Source organism: Oncorhynchus nerka, linkage group LG4 (genome assembly GCF_034236695.1).
Source record: "Oncorhynchus nerka isolate Pitt River linkage group LG4, Oner_Uvic_2.0, whole genome shotgun sequence".
NCBI lineage: Eukaryota > Metazoa > Chordata > Actinopteri > Salmoniformes > Salmonidae > Oncorhynchus > Oncorhynchus nerka.
The window spans coordinates 74,229,406-74,244,976 of NC_088399.1; the positions used below are offsets into that span (position 1 = coordinate 74,229,406).

At 43.5% G+C, this 15,571-nt stretch overlaps 1 protein-coding gene across 1 annotated transcript in view; it reads right to left on the minus strand.

The window, feature by feature from the left end:
- LOC115128799 (thrombospondin type-1 domain-containing protein 7A-like) overlaps window positions 1–15,571 on the minus strand; it is a 171,131-nt gene that overhangs the window by 48,569 nt on the left and 106,991 nt on the right. Inside the window, exons 6-7 of the mRNA XM_065017826.1 lie at window positions 14,763–14,966; window positions 3,547–3,741 (exon numbers count right to left, since the gene is read on the minus strand). Of these exons, the coding sequence (XP_064873898.1) occupies window positions 3,547–3,741; window positions 14,763–14,966 (399 nt within the window). The remainder of the gene's footprint in view (window positions 1–3,546; window positions 3,742–14,762; window positions 14,967–15,571) is intronic.

Below are 15,571 nucleotides of genomic sequence, written 5' to 3' on the forward strand. Positions count from 1 at the left end.
TGTGTGTGTGTGTGTGTGTGTGTGTGTGTGTGTGTGTGTGTGTGTGTGTGTGTGTGTGTGTGTGTGTGTGTGTGTTATATTTGTGAGTGTATGACCCTTGACCACCTCTCACCATGATAGGATGTCATTAGAGGCTCGCTGGGATACCAGACCCCGAGTGGAAGGTCAGCCATTACAAACCGCAAGGGGCATTGACCAATCAATGAGAACCACCAATAAATTAAGGAGAAGAACAGAGATTGTCCAATCAAGGATGGCGGACCACCACGATCCACCAATCAATGCTGGAGAAGGACCAAGATCAGCCAATCAATAGTGGAGCAGGGGAAAACAGATGGAGCGTACTTTAGGATGTGCTTCTGTCTTCAAAAGCCACACAGAGAGAAGATATAGAATTTAATTCCATGTAGCCCCTTGGAAGCCTGTCCTTCAACAAGTCATTTATAAAAGATGATATTTACTTCTTTTTTTTCAAGTCTTGTATAAGGTCTTTGACCATAAAAAATATGCAGAGGTAATATTGTGTGGGAGTTATCTTTTCTTACATCCTTTACAATTGTGATGACCCTCCCACTCTGTCTGCCGTGTTCTTTCTCTTTGCCCTTGTTTTCCTTATTAGGATGTCGGCGGGGCGGAGCTGGGAGGGATGTCAGGAACATGGGACACACCTGGGCCTGGGTGTGTCCCGGGATAAATACACCTCTTCCGCATTTGTTGAGGAGACTCTCTCCATGCAGACACACCTTTAGATTTTGGTTGTGGCATTTTTGTGGCCGTTTTGTTTGTTTGCTTTGGCACATTTCAACACCCCTCATTATCACATCTATGCACGCAACCACTCACTTACACTACTGATTCCTGACTACACACCATTGTTAATTGTATTTAGGTTATTTCAGTTAATAAATATTTCTTTGTTATTCCTTATCTCCACGCATCTCCCTTTTTGTTATGGACTTTGAGCTGGTTCGTGACACAATGAAGAACCTTCTTTCCCTTCATGTTATGTTACAGAGCTCTCTAAGTCATGTACAACAAGGCAAACTCTCCCTACCACTGTTATTTACTGAACTGTAACTTGTGGGTTTGGCTACCAAAGCTAATCCTTCATCTCGTTACGAGAGTGTCCTAATTTGTAATTTTGTAATTGTTAGTTAGGCCTACTCTACGGGCTCAACCCTGTTGGAATTACCCAGTCATTTCTATTCTGCTATGTTCTCCAATTGACTGTAAACTGCTCTCTCTATTCCCTGAGAGCCTAACTTGAGATCACCACACCACTTGAATTTTGGCTCAAATTGACACCACTCCATAATTTATGCAGATCTCAAGTTATGACTCGGGTCTGAATTGGGAGGTCCTCAATCTGTAGGACTTCATGCTACGCTCAGCCCACACCTGGAGTCTGACACACACACACACACACACACACACACACACACACACACACACACACACACACACACACACACACACACACACACACACACACACACACACACACACACACACACACACACACATCTCTTGCCATTAGTCCTGGACAGTGTGTCTGTCTGCTGAGGCGTAGGAAGGCTAATAAATGATGCGAGTCATTCAGTTGATTCTGTTTCTGCAGTGATGATAGTGTGACTGTCCTCCCCATGCCAGAGCATACCCGTATCCATTTAGAGAAAACTGTGTGGGTGTTCTGAATATGCCACAGACAGACACTGTCTTGCTATGGTCCAATGGAGGACATCTACAGTGTTATGCAATGGGCTACAACATGCTTATCTACTGCAAGGCGATGGTACAGCTCAGTGTAGGTTGTATAGCAATGGGTTTTCAGGGCGTGACTGGCAGCTTGGACTGCAAGACTCTAACCCAGAGGCACTAGTTCCAATACTGACCAGACTTATACTTCTTCTCTCCTTAGGGTTTCAGTCTCCTCTCTTTAGGGTTCCAGTCACTTCTCCTTCGGGTTTCAGTCGGCTCTCCTTTGGGTTTCAGTCCCTTCTCCTCAGGGTTTCAGTCTCCTCTCCTTAGGGTTCCAGTCACTTCTCCTTCGGGTTTCAGTCGGCTCTCCTTTGGGTTTCAGTCACCTCTCCTTAGGGTTTCAGTCACCACTCCTTGGAGTTTCAGTCTCCTTTCCTTAGGGTTTCAGTCGCCTCTCCTTGGGGTTTCAGTTGTCCCTCCTTTGGGTTTCTAGTTGCTTCTCTTTGGGATTTCAGTCGCTTCTCCTCAGGGTTTCAGTCTCCTCTCCTTAGGGTTTCAGTCACTTCTCCTTAGGGTTTCAGTCGCCTCTCCTTTGGGATTCAGTCACCTCTCCTTAGGGTTTCAGTCACCACTCCTTAGGGTTTCAGTCTCCTTTCCTTAGGGTTTCAGGCTCCTCTCCTTAGAGTTTGTCTCCTTTCTTTAGGGTTTCAGTCAAACCCTTCTTAGGGTTTCAGTCGCCTCTCCTTAGGGTTTCAGTTGTCCCTCCTGAGGGTTTCAGTTGCTTCTCTTTGGAATTTCAGTTGCTTCTCCTCATGGTTTCAGTCTCCTGTCCTTAGGGTTTCAGTCTCCTCTCCTTAGGTTGTCAGGCAGCACTTTACATTAAGGAATGCTTTTTACTAGCACTGTGCTGTTGAGGGTCTGTAAACGTTTTTCATAGTACAAGCATAAAGTTATGCTGACCAGGCAGTGAGGGGAAATAGATTGGTACCCAGGTAGCCATACAGTATATCAACTACATACATCTACTTATAACATCTACAGAGCTGAATAAGTACATCTATGGGAACACGGCATTTTAAGAGCATAGGAAATTATAGTACCGAATAGTGCAAGAACCTTGAGCACCCGCGATAGACCTTAAAGGAAGATAAATGCAAAGGTATGAATGTTCTATTACCAATCCCTACATTTGTGAAAGGTGCTATAAAGAATACTAAACACTAGGGCTCTAAGCACTTCACACTCAGATGCTTTGAACCTAAACATTGAAAATGTAGCTCCAGAGAGTAGTTCAGGCATCTATCCTAAAGTTTCCACGCTTGTTATTCCTTGTGACTATGCCACATCACAGAACCTTACCCTGCATCACAGTAACCCAGGCTACAACCTGAGCAGTCGCTGAGGAGGAGGAACATACAGAATAATTTATACAATATTGACAATTTGGCTCCTGTAACATAGAACAGAAATAGAGGGCATGGTGAATGCTTGCTTCAGCAGCCTCACATGATATATCAGATACTCTCCTGCATGCTGTGCAGACCTGGGATCAAAATGATCGAGCTTATCTGGTGCAACAGAACCAATCGAAAGTGCAAACCCTGTCCATATGGTAAGCACTATTGACAGGCTCCATCAAACACTCAACATACTTGAAAGAAAACATGTACTATCTGAACCCCAGTCTGATGATGTGTGGCCTGGTCCCAAATCCGCTAGTGTGGTCGTCCCAACTCCCATAGATCAACTCCTATGATTGGCATGACAACAACCATAGGAGTTGACTCTACTACACAAACAGATCTGGAACCAGGTCTGACGCTGTAGGTTGTGTGATTGTCGTCTCACCTTCCCCAGCACTGTAGGCCAGTACTGAGCGGGCTCTCATCTGCCTTCCCTCTGTGTTCTTCCCGGAGCAGGTGTGTGAGCACAGGGACCAGGAGGCCCAGGGACTGAGGACACAGTCCTTGGGGCAAGGCACCTCACAGATGACAGGCATGGGTAGGATGGCATCACGGCACAGTTGGCGGTCTACATACTCACCTGAAGGCACATGGTGACAGGAAACACAGTATATGAGGCTTGGGGTTCAGTAACCATCTTTGTTACATATAGTACAATACAGTCAGCATCATGTGCTGATATCACACACAAAATCGCATCGCAAAATCAGATCAATAACTTTTGACTGCTCTAATTACGTTGGTAACCAGTTTATAATAGCAATAAGGCACTTTGGGAGTTTGTGGTGTATGGCCAATATACCACGGCTAAGGGCTGTTCTTATGCACAACGCAACACGCAGTGCCTGGATACAGTCCTTAGCCGTGGTACATTGGCCATATACCACAAACTCCCAAAGTGCCTTATTGCTATTATAAACTGGTTACCAACGTAATTAGAGCAGTCAAAAATATTTTTGGGTCATACCCATGGTATACGGTCTGATATACCACGGCTTTCAGCCAATCAGCATTCAGGGCCGAACCATCCGGTTTATAAGAGTACACAAAGCACATATAACATTTGTCAGCATGTTCACCAAGTCTGAAGGGAAAATAGGCACTGGGTATTACAATGCATGTTTGCACCAGCATAAAATATTGGTGGCTTTTTCACAAACAAGCAGGCAGACTAGAGAACCATTTGACATGAGGGAACAAGTCTGGGGAATTGCAACTTCTTTCAAAGCAAGAACCTATGAATAAAAGTGGATATTTATAACCATTGAAATTGGTTTTCAACCATTGAAATTCTAATTCAGGCATTAGTTTAAATTCTAATTCAGGCATTAGTTTAATCTTTTACTCATGACTTTGACAGTGTACATGGAAGAAAAATGTGCTCATATCCAAATGATTGCATCTCTAATGCATAAGCAAGCTGGAGAAAACCTTGTGTATCTCCAAACGTGTCAAGTCACATAGACATTAAGACAACAGATACTGAATCATTGTCATCTTCACGTAGGTGGAATATTCTGCCCTTGACAAATGTTCCCAGCATGCTCGCACACACACACACGCACGCACGCACGCAAACTCACATACCCACATTACTGGACCATGATGTTCTGTCCAAATGTCTTGAAAAAAGCCTCTAAAGATTCACGAATGAACAAAACACGTGACATACAAGCAATTTTTATTAACTGGCTTTTAACACAAACATACTACTTCCTCTATTAATGTCTACTTTAAGATTCCTCCCATCTACAGTGCAAATGTATCACGGTGTAGACTGCTCATACATATTGCATATGCTTAATACATAACACCATTGGAGCTGGCAGAACGATTAGTAGTGTTTAACAAGCATAGCAAGTATATTTTTGGATTCAATTAGTAGCTGTTCTTAATGTCTTGAATTTAAGTGCCACCTTTCCCCTAGTATCTCTTCACTAGTAGCCTACCTAATAATGGATGTTTGAACTGTCTGATTGGCCAGTACTTTTGACTGTCGTTGTTTCAGGCCTAAATCACTTGTTTCAGGAAACTAGTCATATGTCGCTCGTCACTACTTCATAGGGGAGCCATTTGAACATAACTTGTATTTTTTGACAGAAATGCCTTCTGGAACATGTGAACTTTCATGTGCCTTAATAACAAACTTGTATCCCATCTTTAAATACTAATACAATTGCTAAATGAATTTATGAGTCACAGAAAAAGTTACATATTACATATGTGCCCATTATACATTTCGTAGTAGTCAGCAGGATAAGTGCACTCTATTTGTGTGTCATTAGACACCAATAGACATGCACCTATCTTGAGAGTGGGCATGTCTGTTTATTTGTGTACCATTGCTATGGCATAATGTTTCTATGCCCTAATGTGAAACCAAACCAACATTTGTGTAAGGCAAAAAGATAACAGTGGCTAAATGCCAGAGGGGATGAATCATTAACATAAAGAGGAGTTACTATGTGTGTGACGTAAGGATGAACCTTCATAAAAAGTGTGTGTGAAGGCTGGAAAGGGAGTTACTTAATGAACCAGCTCGGCTTATATTACTGTAATAAAGTCTTATTGAAATCACAGGCTCCGGTATTTGAGAAATATTATTGATTAAATATTTCCATGACAAAAGTCATTTTTGTTTCAAGTTCAAATGTACTGTTAGCTAGCTAGCTAACGTTAGCTGGCTGGCTCAGTAGCTAACGTTACGTGTATGATCTTATTATTTGTATCTCAGAGCCATTTGTTTTGCTAGTTATAGCTTAATGTTAGCTAGATAACATTGAACCTGGCTGTTTAGCTACCTGCATATTCATGCAGAGTTGGACATGTTGAGTTGGAATTATGGTTAATTGTTTAGCTAACTAGCTAGCTACATGTCTTAACAAAAGACTCCACTATGCGACAACTGTTGATAGACGTAGCTGGTAAATTCGCCCTGGCTATCTACTCTGATTTCAGAGCACGGTTAGGATAGTCTAGCTAGTTACATTTTCAGATATTGCATGTTTCAAATTTTGACACAAAGTCATTTTCATTTCAAGCCAAATTGTATTGTTGGCTAGCTAGCTAACGTTAGCTGGCTGGCTCGCTAGCTGACTTTACATGTCAGTAAACGTTTGCAAAAAAACGTAAATTGTTGCAAGCAGCAGAGTTGCAGTCACCAACGGTCTGGATAGCATAAAATCAGCCTAACCAGCTCTGCTAAGGCAAGTAAAATGGTCAGCGAGCTGTTCTCTCATTCGTCTCTGGAAGTAGCTAGCAAGCTAGCCAACGTTAGCCAGTTAGCTTGGGTGCTTGACTTCTGATGTTAGGACAGAACGCTCGGATCAACCCTTAAAGAGATAGGTGGGGCTAAAACTTAAGAGGGTGTGAACGATGCTGAATGTGTGTCGACAAAGAAGAGCTTTCCAGTAGGTACCAAAACATTCGAAGGCCTTTAGCCAAGTACATTTAAACTCAGTTTTTCCAAATCCTGACATTTAATCATGGTAAAAATTCCCTGTCTTAGGTCAGTTAGGATCACCACTTTATTTTAAGAATGTGAAATGTCAGAATAATAGTAGAGAATGATTTCTTTCAGCTTTTCTTTCTTTCATCACATTCCCAGTGGGTCAGAAGTTTACAAACACTCAATTAGAATTTGGTAGCCATTAAATTGTTTAACTTGGGGCAAACGTTATGGGTAGCCTTCCACAAGCTTCCCACGATAAGTTGGGTGAATTATGTCCAATTCCTCTTGACATAGCTGGTGTAACTGAGTCAGGTTTGTAGGCCTCCTTGCTCGCACACGCTTTTTCAGTTTTGCCCACACATTTTCTATAGGATTGAGGTCAGGGCTTTGTGATGGCCACTCCAATACCTTGACTTTGTTGTCCTTGAGCCATTTTGCCACAACTTTGGAAGTATGGTTGGGGTCATTGTTCATTTTGAAGACCCATTTGCGACCAAGCTTTAACTTTAACTGATGGCTTGAGATGTTGCTTCAATATATCCACATAATTTTCCTACCTCATGATGCCATTTATTTTGTGAAGCACACCATTCCCTCCTGCAGCAAAACACCCACACAGCATGATGCTGACACCCCCTAGCCTCACGGTTGGGATGGTGTTCTTCGGCTTGCAAGCCTCCCCCTTTTTCTTCCAAACATAACGATGATCATTATGGCCAAGCAGTTCTATTTTTGTTTCATCAGACCAGATGACATTTCTCCAAAAAGTACGAACTTTTGTCCCCATGTGCAGTTGCAAACCGTAGTCTGGCTTTTTTATGGCAGCTTTGGAGCAGTGGCTTCTTCTTTGCTGAGCAGCCTTTCAGGTTATGCTGATATAGGACTCTTTTTACTGTGGATATAGATACTTTTGTACCTGTTTCCTCCAGCATCTTCACAAGGTCCTTTTCTGTTGTTCTGGGATTGATTTGTATTTTTCGCACACCAAAGTAAGTTCATCTCTAGGAGGCAGAACGCATCTCCTTCCTGAGCAGTATGACGGCTGTGTGGTCCCATGGTGTTTATACTTGCGTACTATTGTTTGTAGAGTTGAACGTGGTACCTTCAAGCATTTTGAAATTACTCCCAAGGATGAACCAGACTTGTGGAGGTCTACAATTTATTTCTGAGGTCTTTTCTTTCGATATTCCCATGATGTCAAGCAAAGAGGCAATGAGTTTGAAGGTAGGTCTTGAAATACATCCACAGGTACACCTCAAATTGACTCAAATGACGTCAATTAGCCTATCAGAAGCTTCTAAAGCCATGACATAATTTTGTGGAATTTTCTAAGCTGTTTAAAGGCACAGTCAATTTAGCGAATGTAAACTTCTGACCCACTGGAATTGTGATACAGTGAATTATAAGTGAAATAATCTGTCTGTAAACAATTGTTGGAAAAATGACTTGTGTCATGCACAAATAATGCACATTTGTGTAACAGTCTAATAATGCACATTTGTGTAACAATTTGTGGGTGTGTTGTATTGTAGGGGGTGTTTTTCTTCACCTCTACCAAGCCATCAGTAGTCAGTGTTGGGAGGTGTGTCTTTCACCTCTGCCAGACCATCAACAATCAGTGCTGAGAGGTATGTCTTTTACCTGTACTAGGCATTTAGTGGTAGTACTTCAGTCCCCCCTGTGTCTTTCAACGGCAGCTGTACTCGGCGGTGTTATCACAAAAACTGAGAGGTTCTGCCGAGTTGTTCTGCAAATATATTGTTATTTTCTGATGATCTCATTTTGTTCTTTTGTAGCTTTGGAAGCTATTTGTGTGTTTTCTATACCTGTCCCCTCCCTGTGTCTGCAACCCTTCTAATTTAGTGTACCCTGCACACACAGCCCATGTGGAATTCCTTTTCCCACTAGCACTGAGTTCTCTGATAAATACTTTGTTGAGGGAAAATGTCCTTGATACGATTGTGATGTGTTGTTGTTTCACTTAGCTACTGAATCTTAAGATGAATGCACTAATCAGGATAGGAGCGTCTGCTAAATGACGAACGTGTAAATGCATAAAGTTCAGTAGCTTGCCATATACATAAAAATTGTGATGAGACAGCTGTGCACACAGGAAGTAGTATGGTCCCCTGGATGTTTGCAAACACCAATGAAAGAGTTTCCTGCAGAGCATAACGGAACTAAGCTCAGCTAAGAAATAGAGGAAGTGGGAGAGGGAGAGAAGGAGAGAGGGAGAGACGGAGAGAGGGAGAGGGAGTGGGAGAGACTTATTTAGCTTTCTTCAGGCATCAATTCCAGAGTCATAGCCTTGTGGAATTACTTCATTTGATTTGACAGACGGTTAACAGATATTTTCAAATAATTTATGAGTAAAATGTTAAATGCTTTTTTTCAAAGATTGAGCTTAAATGTGCATATATTTTTTGCATTAAAAAAAATGTATTGACCAATTATTTTTAGCTAAGGGTTGTCTTAGAGGTGAGGTGTATTGTTGAGAAGGTCAGAATAAGGATGCCTGACCCCGGAAAAGCTCTAAATGGATTTAGGACCCTGCTAAATGGCTTAAAAGGGAAACTCACAACAATGGAGGGATTTGGGATTTAGAGACACATTAAGTCTTTTCAAGGTTTCATTGAGACATTAGATATTGTTGGGGTCCTGCACCAATCTAAATCTGTGGGACGCCACCCCTACCCTTCTACCCCTACACCCCACCCTTCTCCTCACTCTACCCTATTGCATCCCATCCCTCTATCAAGGATCTCCTCAACCCCCACCTCAACTTATCCCATCACTCTTGTGAGGGGAGGGCCAGGATGTCACCACAAACCTCACTTCAACCACCCCCCCACATCCCATCTCTATACCCCATTCTATCTCTATACCCCATTCCATTTCTATACCCCATCTCATCATCATATCCCATCACATCTCTATACCCCGTCCCATCTCTATACTGCATCCCATCTCTATACCCTATCCCATCTCTATACCCCATCCAATCTCTATACCCCATCCCATCTCTATACCCCATCCCATCTCTATACCCCATCCAATCTCTATACCCCATCCCATCTCTATACCACATCCCATCTCTATACCCCATCACATCTCTATACCGCATCCCATCTCTATACCGCATCCCATCTCTATACCACATCCCATCTCTATACCCCATCCCATCTCTATACCACATCCCATCTCTATACCCCATCCCATCTCTATACCCCATCCCATCTCTATACCCCATCCCATCTCTATACCCCGTCCCTTCTCTATACCCCATCACATCTCTATACCCCGTCCCTTCTCTATACCCCATCCCATCTCTATACCACATCCCATCTCTGTACCCCATCCCATCTCTATACCACATCCCTTCTCTATACCCCATCCCATCTCTATACCCCATCCCATCTCTATACCACATCCCATCTCTATACCGCATCCCATCTCTATACCCCATCCCATCTCTATACCCCATCCCATCTCTATACCCCATCCCTTCTCTATACCCCATCACATCTCTATACCCCGTCCCTTCTCTATACCCCATCCCATCTCTATACCACATCCCATCTCTGTACCCCATCCCATCTCTATACTCCATTCCATTTCTATACCCCATCTCATCATCATACCCCATCCCATCTCTATACCCCATCCAATCTCTATACCCCATCCCATCTCTATACCACATCCCATCTCTGTACCCCATCCGATCTCTATACTCCATTCCATTTCTATACCCCATCTCATCATCATACCCCATCCCATCTCTATACCCCATCCCTTCTCTATACCCCATCCCATCTCTATACCACATCCCATCTCTATACCACATCCCATCTCTATACCCCATCCCATCTCTATACCCCATCCCATCTCTATACCCCATCCCATCTCTATACCCCATCCCATCCCTATACCCCATTCCATTTCTATACCCCATCTCATCATCATATCCCATCACATCTCTATACCCTGTCCCATCTCTATACCCCATCCCATCTCTATACCCCATCCCATCTCTATACCCCATCCCATCTCCATACCCCATCCCATCTCTATACCACATCCCATCTCTATACCACATCCCTTCTCTATACCCCATCCAATCTCTATACCCCATCCCATCTCTACCCCCATCCCATCTCTACCCCCATCCCATCTCTATACCACATCCCATCTCTATACCCCATCCCATCTCTATACCCCATCCCATCCCCTTTCCACAACTTCCAACCCTAGCCTTATCTTCACTCTATCCTATCCCTTCCTATCACATATCTTAGTGGGTCATTTCATATCAATGAAACCCTTATTCACACTCCATTGTATTCCAGGCCATCCCATCTCCCTTTCATGGTTCCCTCCTATCTGTACCACTGATAAAAATGCCATAGTGACAGGAGGAACCAGAGGAGCAGTCAGTCTGATGACAAGTCTGGAGCCCTTTGGGGGAAACAAATCCATTTTCATCAGTAGCAGACAACAGAGGATCAATAGGGTCCAGTCACACTGTGTGTGTGTGTGTGTGTGTGTGTGTGTGTGTGTGTGTGTGTGTGTGTGTGTGTGTGTGTCTTCATGCGATAGATTGGGAAAGGAAATCATTAAAGTGTTTGTATGAGACTGATTATTCTGATGGCTTCTGACTGACTGTCTTTTTGTGACATCTTTGTGTGAAAACATTGACTGCAGTCTGGCTGCTTTCGTTAGTACTCCAAGGGAGGAAACATGTCTATTGACACTCAAGATGGTATGAACGTTAAAAGAAAACATTTCTACTCGGGAAGGCTTTAATAATGAAGAGATTCATGCCTTGCAAGAAGTCATTTGCAATGAAAATTAACCACAAATGTGTTGAATCATGGACCCTTAAAGCTAGAATCCTTAGTTAAAACAATAAGAAAGCAGACACCCCGCCCCTGTTTTGGGAAAAAGCTGAGGGATGGGCCTGGAGAAATGTAAGCACACTCAGAGACACAGTTATGGATGCAAGAACTGACTGTCCGTGATATCAAAATTATAGTTTGAACAATGTTTTGAGGATATGCAGAGTTTACTTTTCATTTACGTTGTTTATACACAATGGGGTAAATCAAGCTTATATTTTGGATTCTGATGGGGCACGACACTTGAACTAAATTCATGAGGAATTAATAAGTTGTGTTCTTCAAGAATCAATGGGTATGCATAATTATTGAATACACAGTCCAAAAATGGATGGAGCAACTAAGGATTCTAGCATTAAAATCCTAACCACCCTTCACCTCTCAGAAATTCCCCTCCTCCCCTCATCCTCCCTTTCCCTGTCCAGCATGTGTCTAGAAATCAATTCTGCAAAGCCACAGAGGAGAAACAACCAGCTACGGCTGTCGGTCCTCAGCTCTGCAAGCAACCCAACCGATCAAAGAAGCAATTCTCCTTTAAACTAGGTACACACCTCACATCATAAACCCCTCCCCCTCCTCCTCTAGCTGGGTCTGAACTGTGTCTTAATGGAAAAGCACCAGACATCGTTTGACATATCCTCTATTCAACCCTGTCTCATTCCATCCGGGCGGGGAACACACACACACGCAGGCACACACACACACACACGCAGGCAGGCACACATACACACACACACACACACACACGCAGGCAGGCACACACACGCACACAGGCAGGCACACACACACACACACACAAACACCCTAATGTGAAATACAGGCAGGGTAAATGTGAACTGACTGTGTGGAGTAGCGCCAGGTAATCTAATTGACCCGTAACTAAGTCTAATTCAACAGGGTGCTGCTGTTAGAACAAGCTCACTGCAGCCAGCAGCCATATTGTTTCTATAACTGGGGAGAAGGGATGTGGAGGTGACCTTGAATGAAGCAATCAGGGTGTAGACAGAAAGTGTACCTGGGCTGGGCTTGCTCACCACCTAGCTAAATGGGTCAATATACACAAGACACCGTGTCTGTAGGGAGGGATGAAAGCGGGGATGGAGGGAAATAGAAAGCGGTGAGAATAAGGAGGTAGGAAGGGATGAAAAGTAGGGAATAGGGAGTGGTGAGTAGAAGAGAGAGATAGGGAGGGATGAAAGGATGAGGAGGTGAAGAGAGAAAGAGGGAGTTGTGAGCAGAGACGGTGGTTGAGATAGACTAGTTTTAGTGTTTCATCTCATCAATTTTACTTTATGTAAAAAGTTATCTCCCTTTCTCACTCATAATAGTTTTTATCTTGTACCTAAATCTTTCAATATACAATATAGATATTCTCCTCCTCTGAAAAGAAGAGACCATTAGACTTGTAGTTAATATGGCTTTCACCATCGTCATCGTCACGGCAACAGCACAGTGCAGGCAGCATGAGGCTCTAGTTGATGTGAATGGGACCTTGATTATTGTTATATTATGAGAACTGGTTGAGAAGTATCAACACACACACACACACACACACACACACACACACACACACATACACACACACACACACACACACACACACACACACACACACACACACACACACACACACACACACACACACACACACACACACACACACACAGACAGAGAGACAGACATACTCCCTCCCTAGGGTGCTCATTAGCTGGCAGTGTGCTATGGTTCCCATATCTTCTGATAATTGCTATATTCATACGGTGAATCTTAGTCGAAAGAAAGAGAACAGAAAATTCCCAGGATGAAAAATACAATTACAACGCACAGTCCCTAATTGAATCATTAATAAAAAAGTGAGTTCTTCACATTTCCCTGACAACACAATGGAGTGTGAAGGCAGGCCATTGACATCTCTCATTTTTGTCTCCTATTTATTGTTGGGTTATTTAATCATCTTAAAAGAAGATTAACTATGTCAGATATATTGAATTAGAAGTAATAAAACTCATACTCCTAATATTTTTTTTTCTCAAGTCAGCTATGGTTATTTTCTCCATTATTCTGAACTTAATTAAATTAGGGTGAATTCAATTATTGAGATTAATCTGTCTCTAAAACACAAGGACCCTTCGATCTACCCTGACTAAAACTCTCACCTCCCAAACCACATTAAAAACGCATCAGTTCCACTCCTCCCAGGTGCACTGCTTCCTATTACACATGCCATAACAAATGTTTGCTCTGCGCCAGACACACTCAGAGAATAATGCAATCTGTGTGACGAGGGGATTGTGGAGTTTTGCATCTCTATGACTTTAGTGTCTTGGATTGGCACAACGATTTGAGACAATGATTTCAACGTGTACCCTATTAGACTGTTAGACTGTTCAATAGATCAAGCTGTTCTCTTCAGTCTTCAGATGGTGGACCACTGCAGTACAATAAGCCAATATCACCATGCTTGCCAAAAGCAACGAGCACTATGGGTATTGTTTCATTTACTCTCACATGCTAACTGAATTCTGACACTGTATTCAAGTTTATTTTGGAGAGAACATGAACTAGCAAGTGCTGTATATCTAGCTCTGGCCCTGTGTGTGTGTGTGTGTGTGTGTGTGTGTGTGTGTGTGTGTGTGTGTGTGTGTGTGTGTGTGTGTGTGTGTGTGTGTGTGTGTGTGTGTGTGCGCATACGTGTGTGTCCCTCCTCAGGCAGTGCCAGCACAGCTCTCCGTGTGTCTCAGCCAGCACAATTACGACCAGCAGTGGCTCATGCCTGGCCACTCGGCCCCATGGGATATCAGGCACACACACACACGAGTACACGCACATACACACAAGCCTCCATAGCTCTGTGCTATCTTAGGACTAGACAAACAATGGAGAGAGAAATAAATATCCACAGAACAAGATCGTTACAGAAACAGCAATTACCCTGTTGGGCTGCGGTCCAAGGCCAAACACACACACACACACACACACACACACACACACACACACACACACACACACACACACACACACACACACACACACACACACACACACACACACACACACACAGGGAATCAGCTGTTCAAGGCAGTAAAGTTCAAGGCAATAAAGCTAATAAAACAATATGGGTCTCTGAGCTCCGATTTACCCAAAACATATTGTAACACAACTCAACACACCATGAAAATCAACATGGTAATTAACATACAGTATAATAAAGACTTGGAATTTTCCCTCCCTCCCTCCCTCCCTCCCTCCCCTTACCATCACTGTTGACACACTGTACTTGTGGTATCTGGGTGCCTGGTCCGCACTCTCTCTCGTTGTCTGGGATACACTCCTCCAGCTTCACAAGCAACCAATCATAGCAACTGGGTTCGTCACATGGTATGGCCTCCACCAGGTGAGGGCAGCTTCCTGTTCCTCCTGTCGGGTCATTGATGACTCTCCTCTTCCTCAATTTGAACCCTGGTAGGAAAAGACAGGAATATAGGTACACTGGTGCTGCCATGGAACCATACATAGCTGTAGAATTCTACTATTCTACCATTTGCTTCTACCATCACCAAACTCCCCCTCTGTGTAGCGCTTTTCGGGGCCTCCCTCATCACCAACCTCCCCCTTTGTAGTAGCACTTTTCAGGGTCTCCCTCATCACCAACCTCCCCCTCTGTGGTAGCACTTTTCAGGGCCTTTATCACCAACCTCCCTCTTTGTGGTAGCACTATTCAGGGCCTCCCTCATCACCAACCTCCCCCTTTGTAGTAGCACTTTTCAGGGCATCCCTCATCACCAACCTCCCCCTCTGTGGTTGCACTTTTCATCCCTAATCACCAATCTCCCCCTCTGTGGTAGCACTTTTAAGGGCCTCCCTCATCAACAACCTCCCCCTCTAAGGTAGCACTTTTCAGGGCCTCCCTCATCACCAACCTCCCCCTCTAAGGTAGCACTTTTCGGGGTAGCTAAACTTGTTTTTCATGGAGTCACAACTTAATGTCTAACTTCGGTACATGAACTGCCCTCTGCTCTGATACAGTCATTTTGTGTCTTGGCTTTCATGATAACCGTAATATA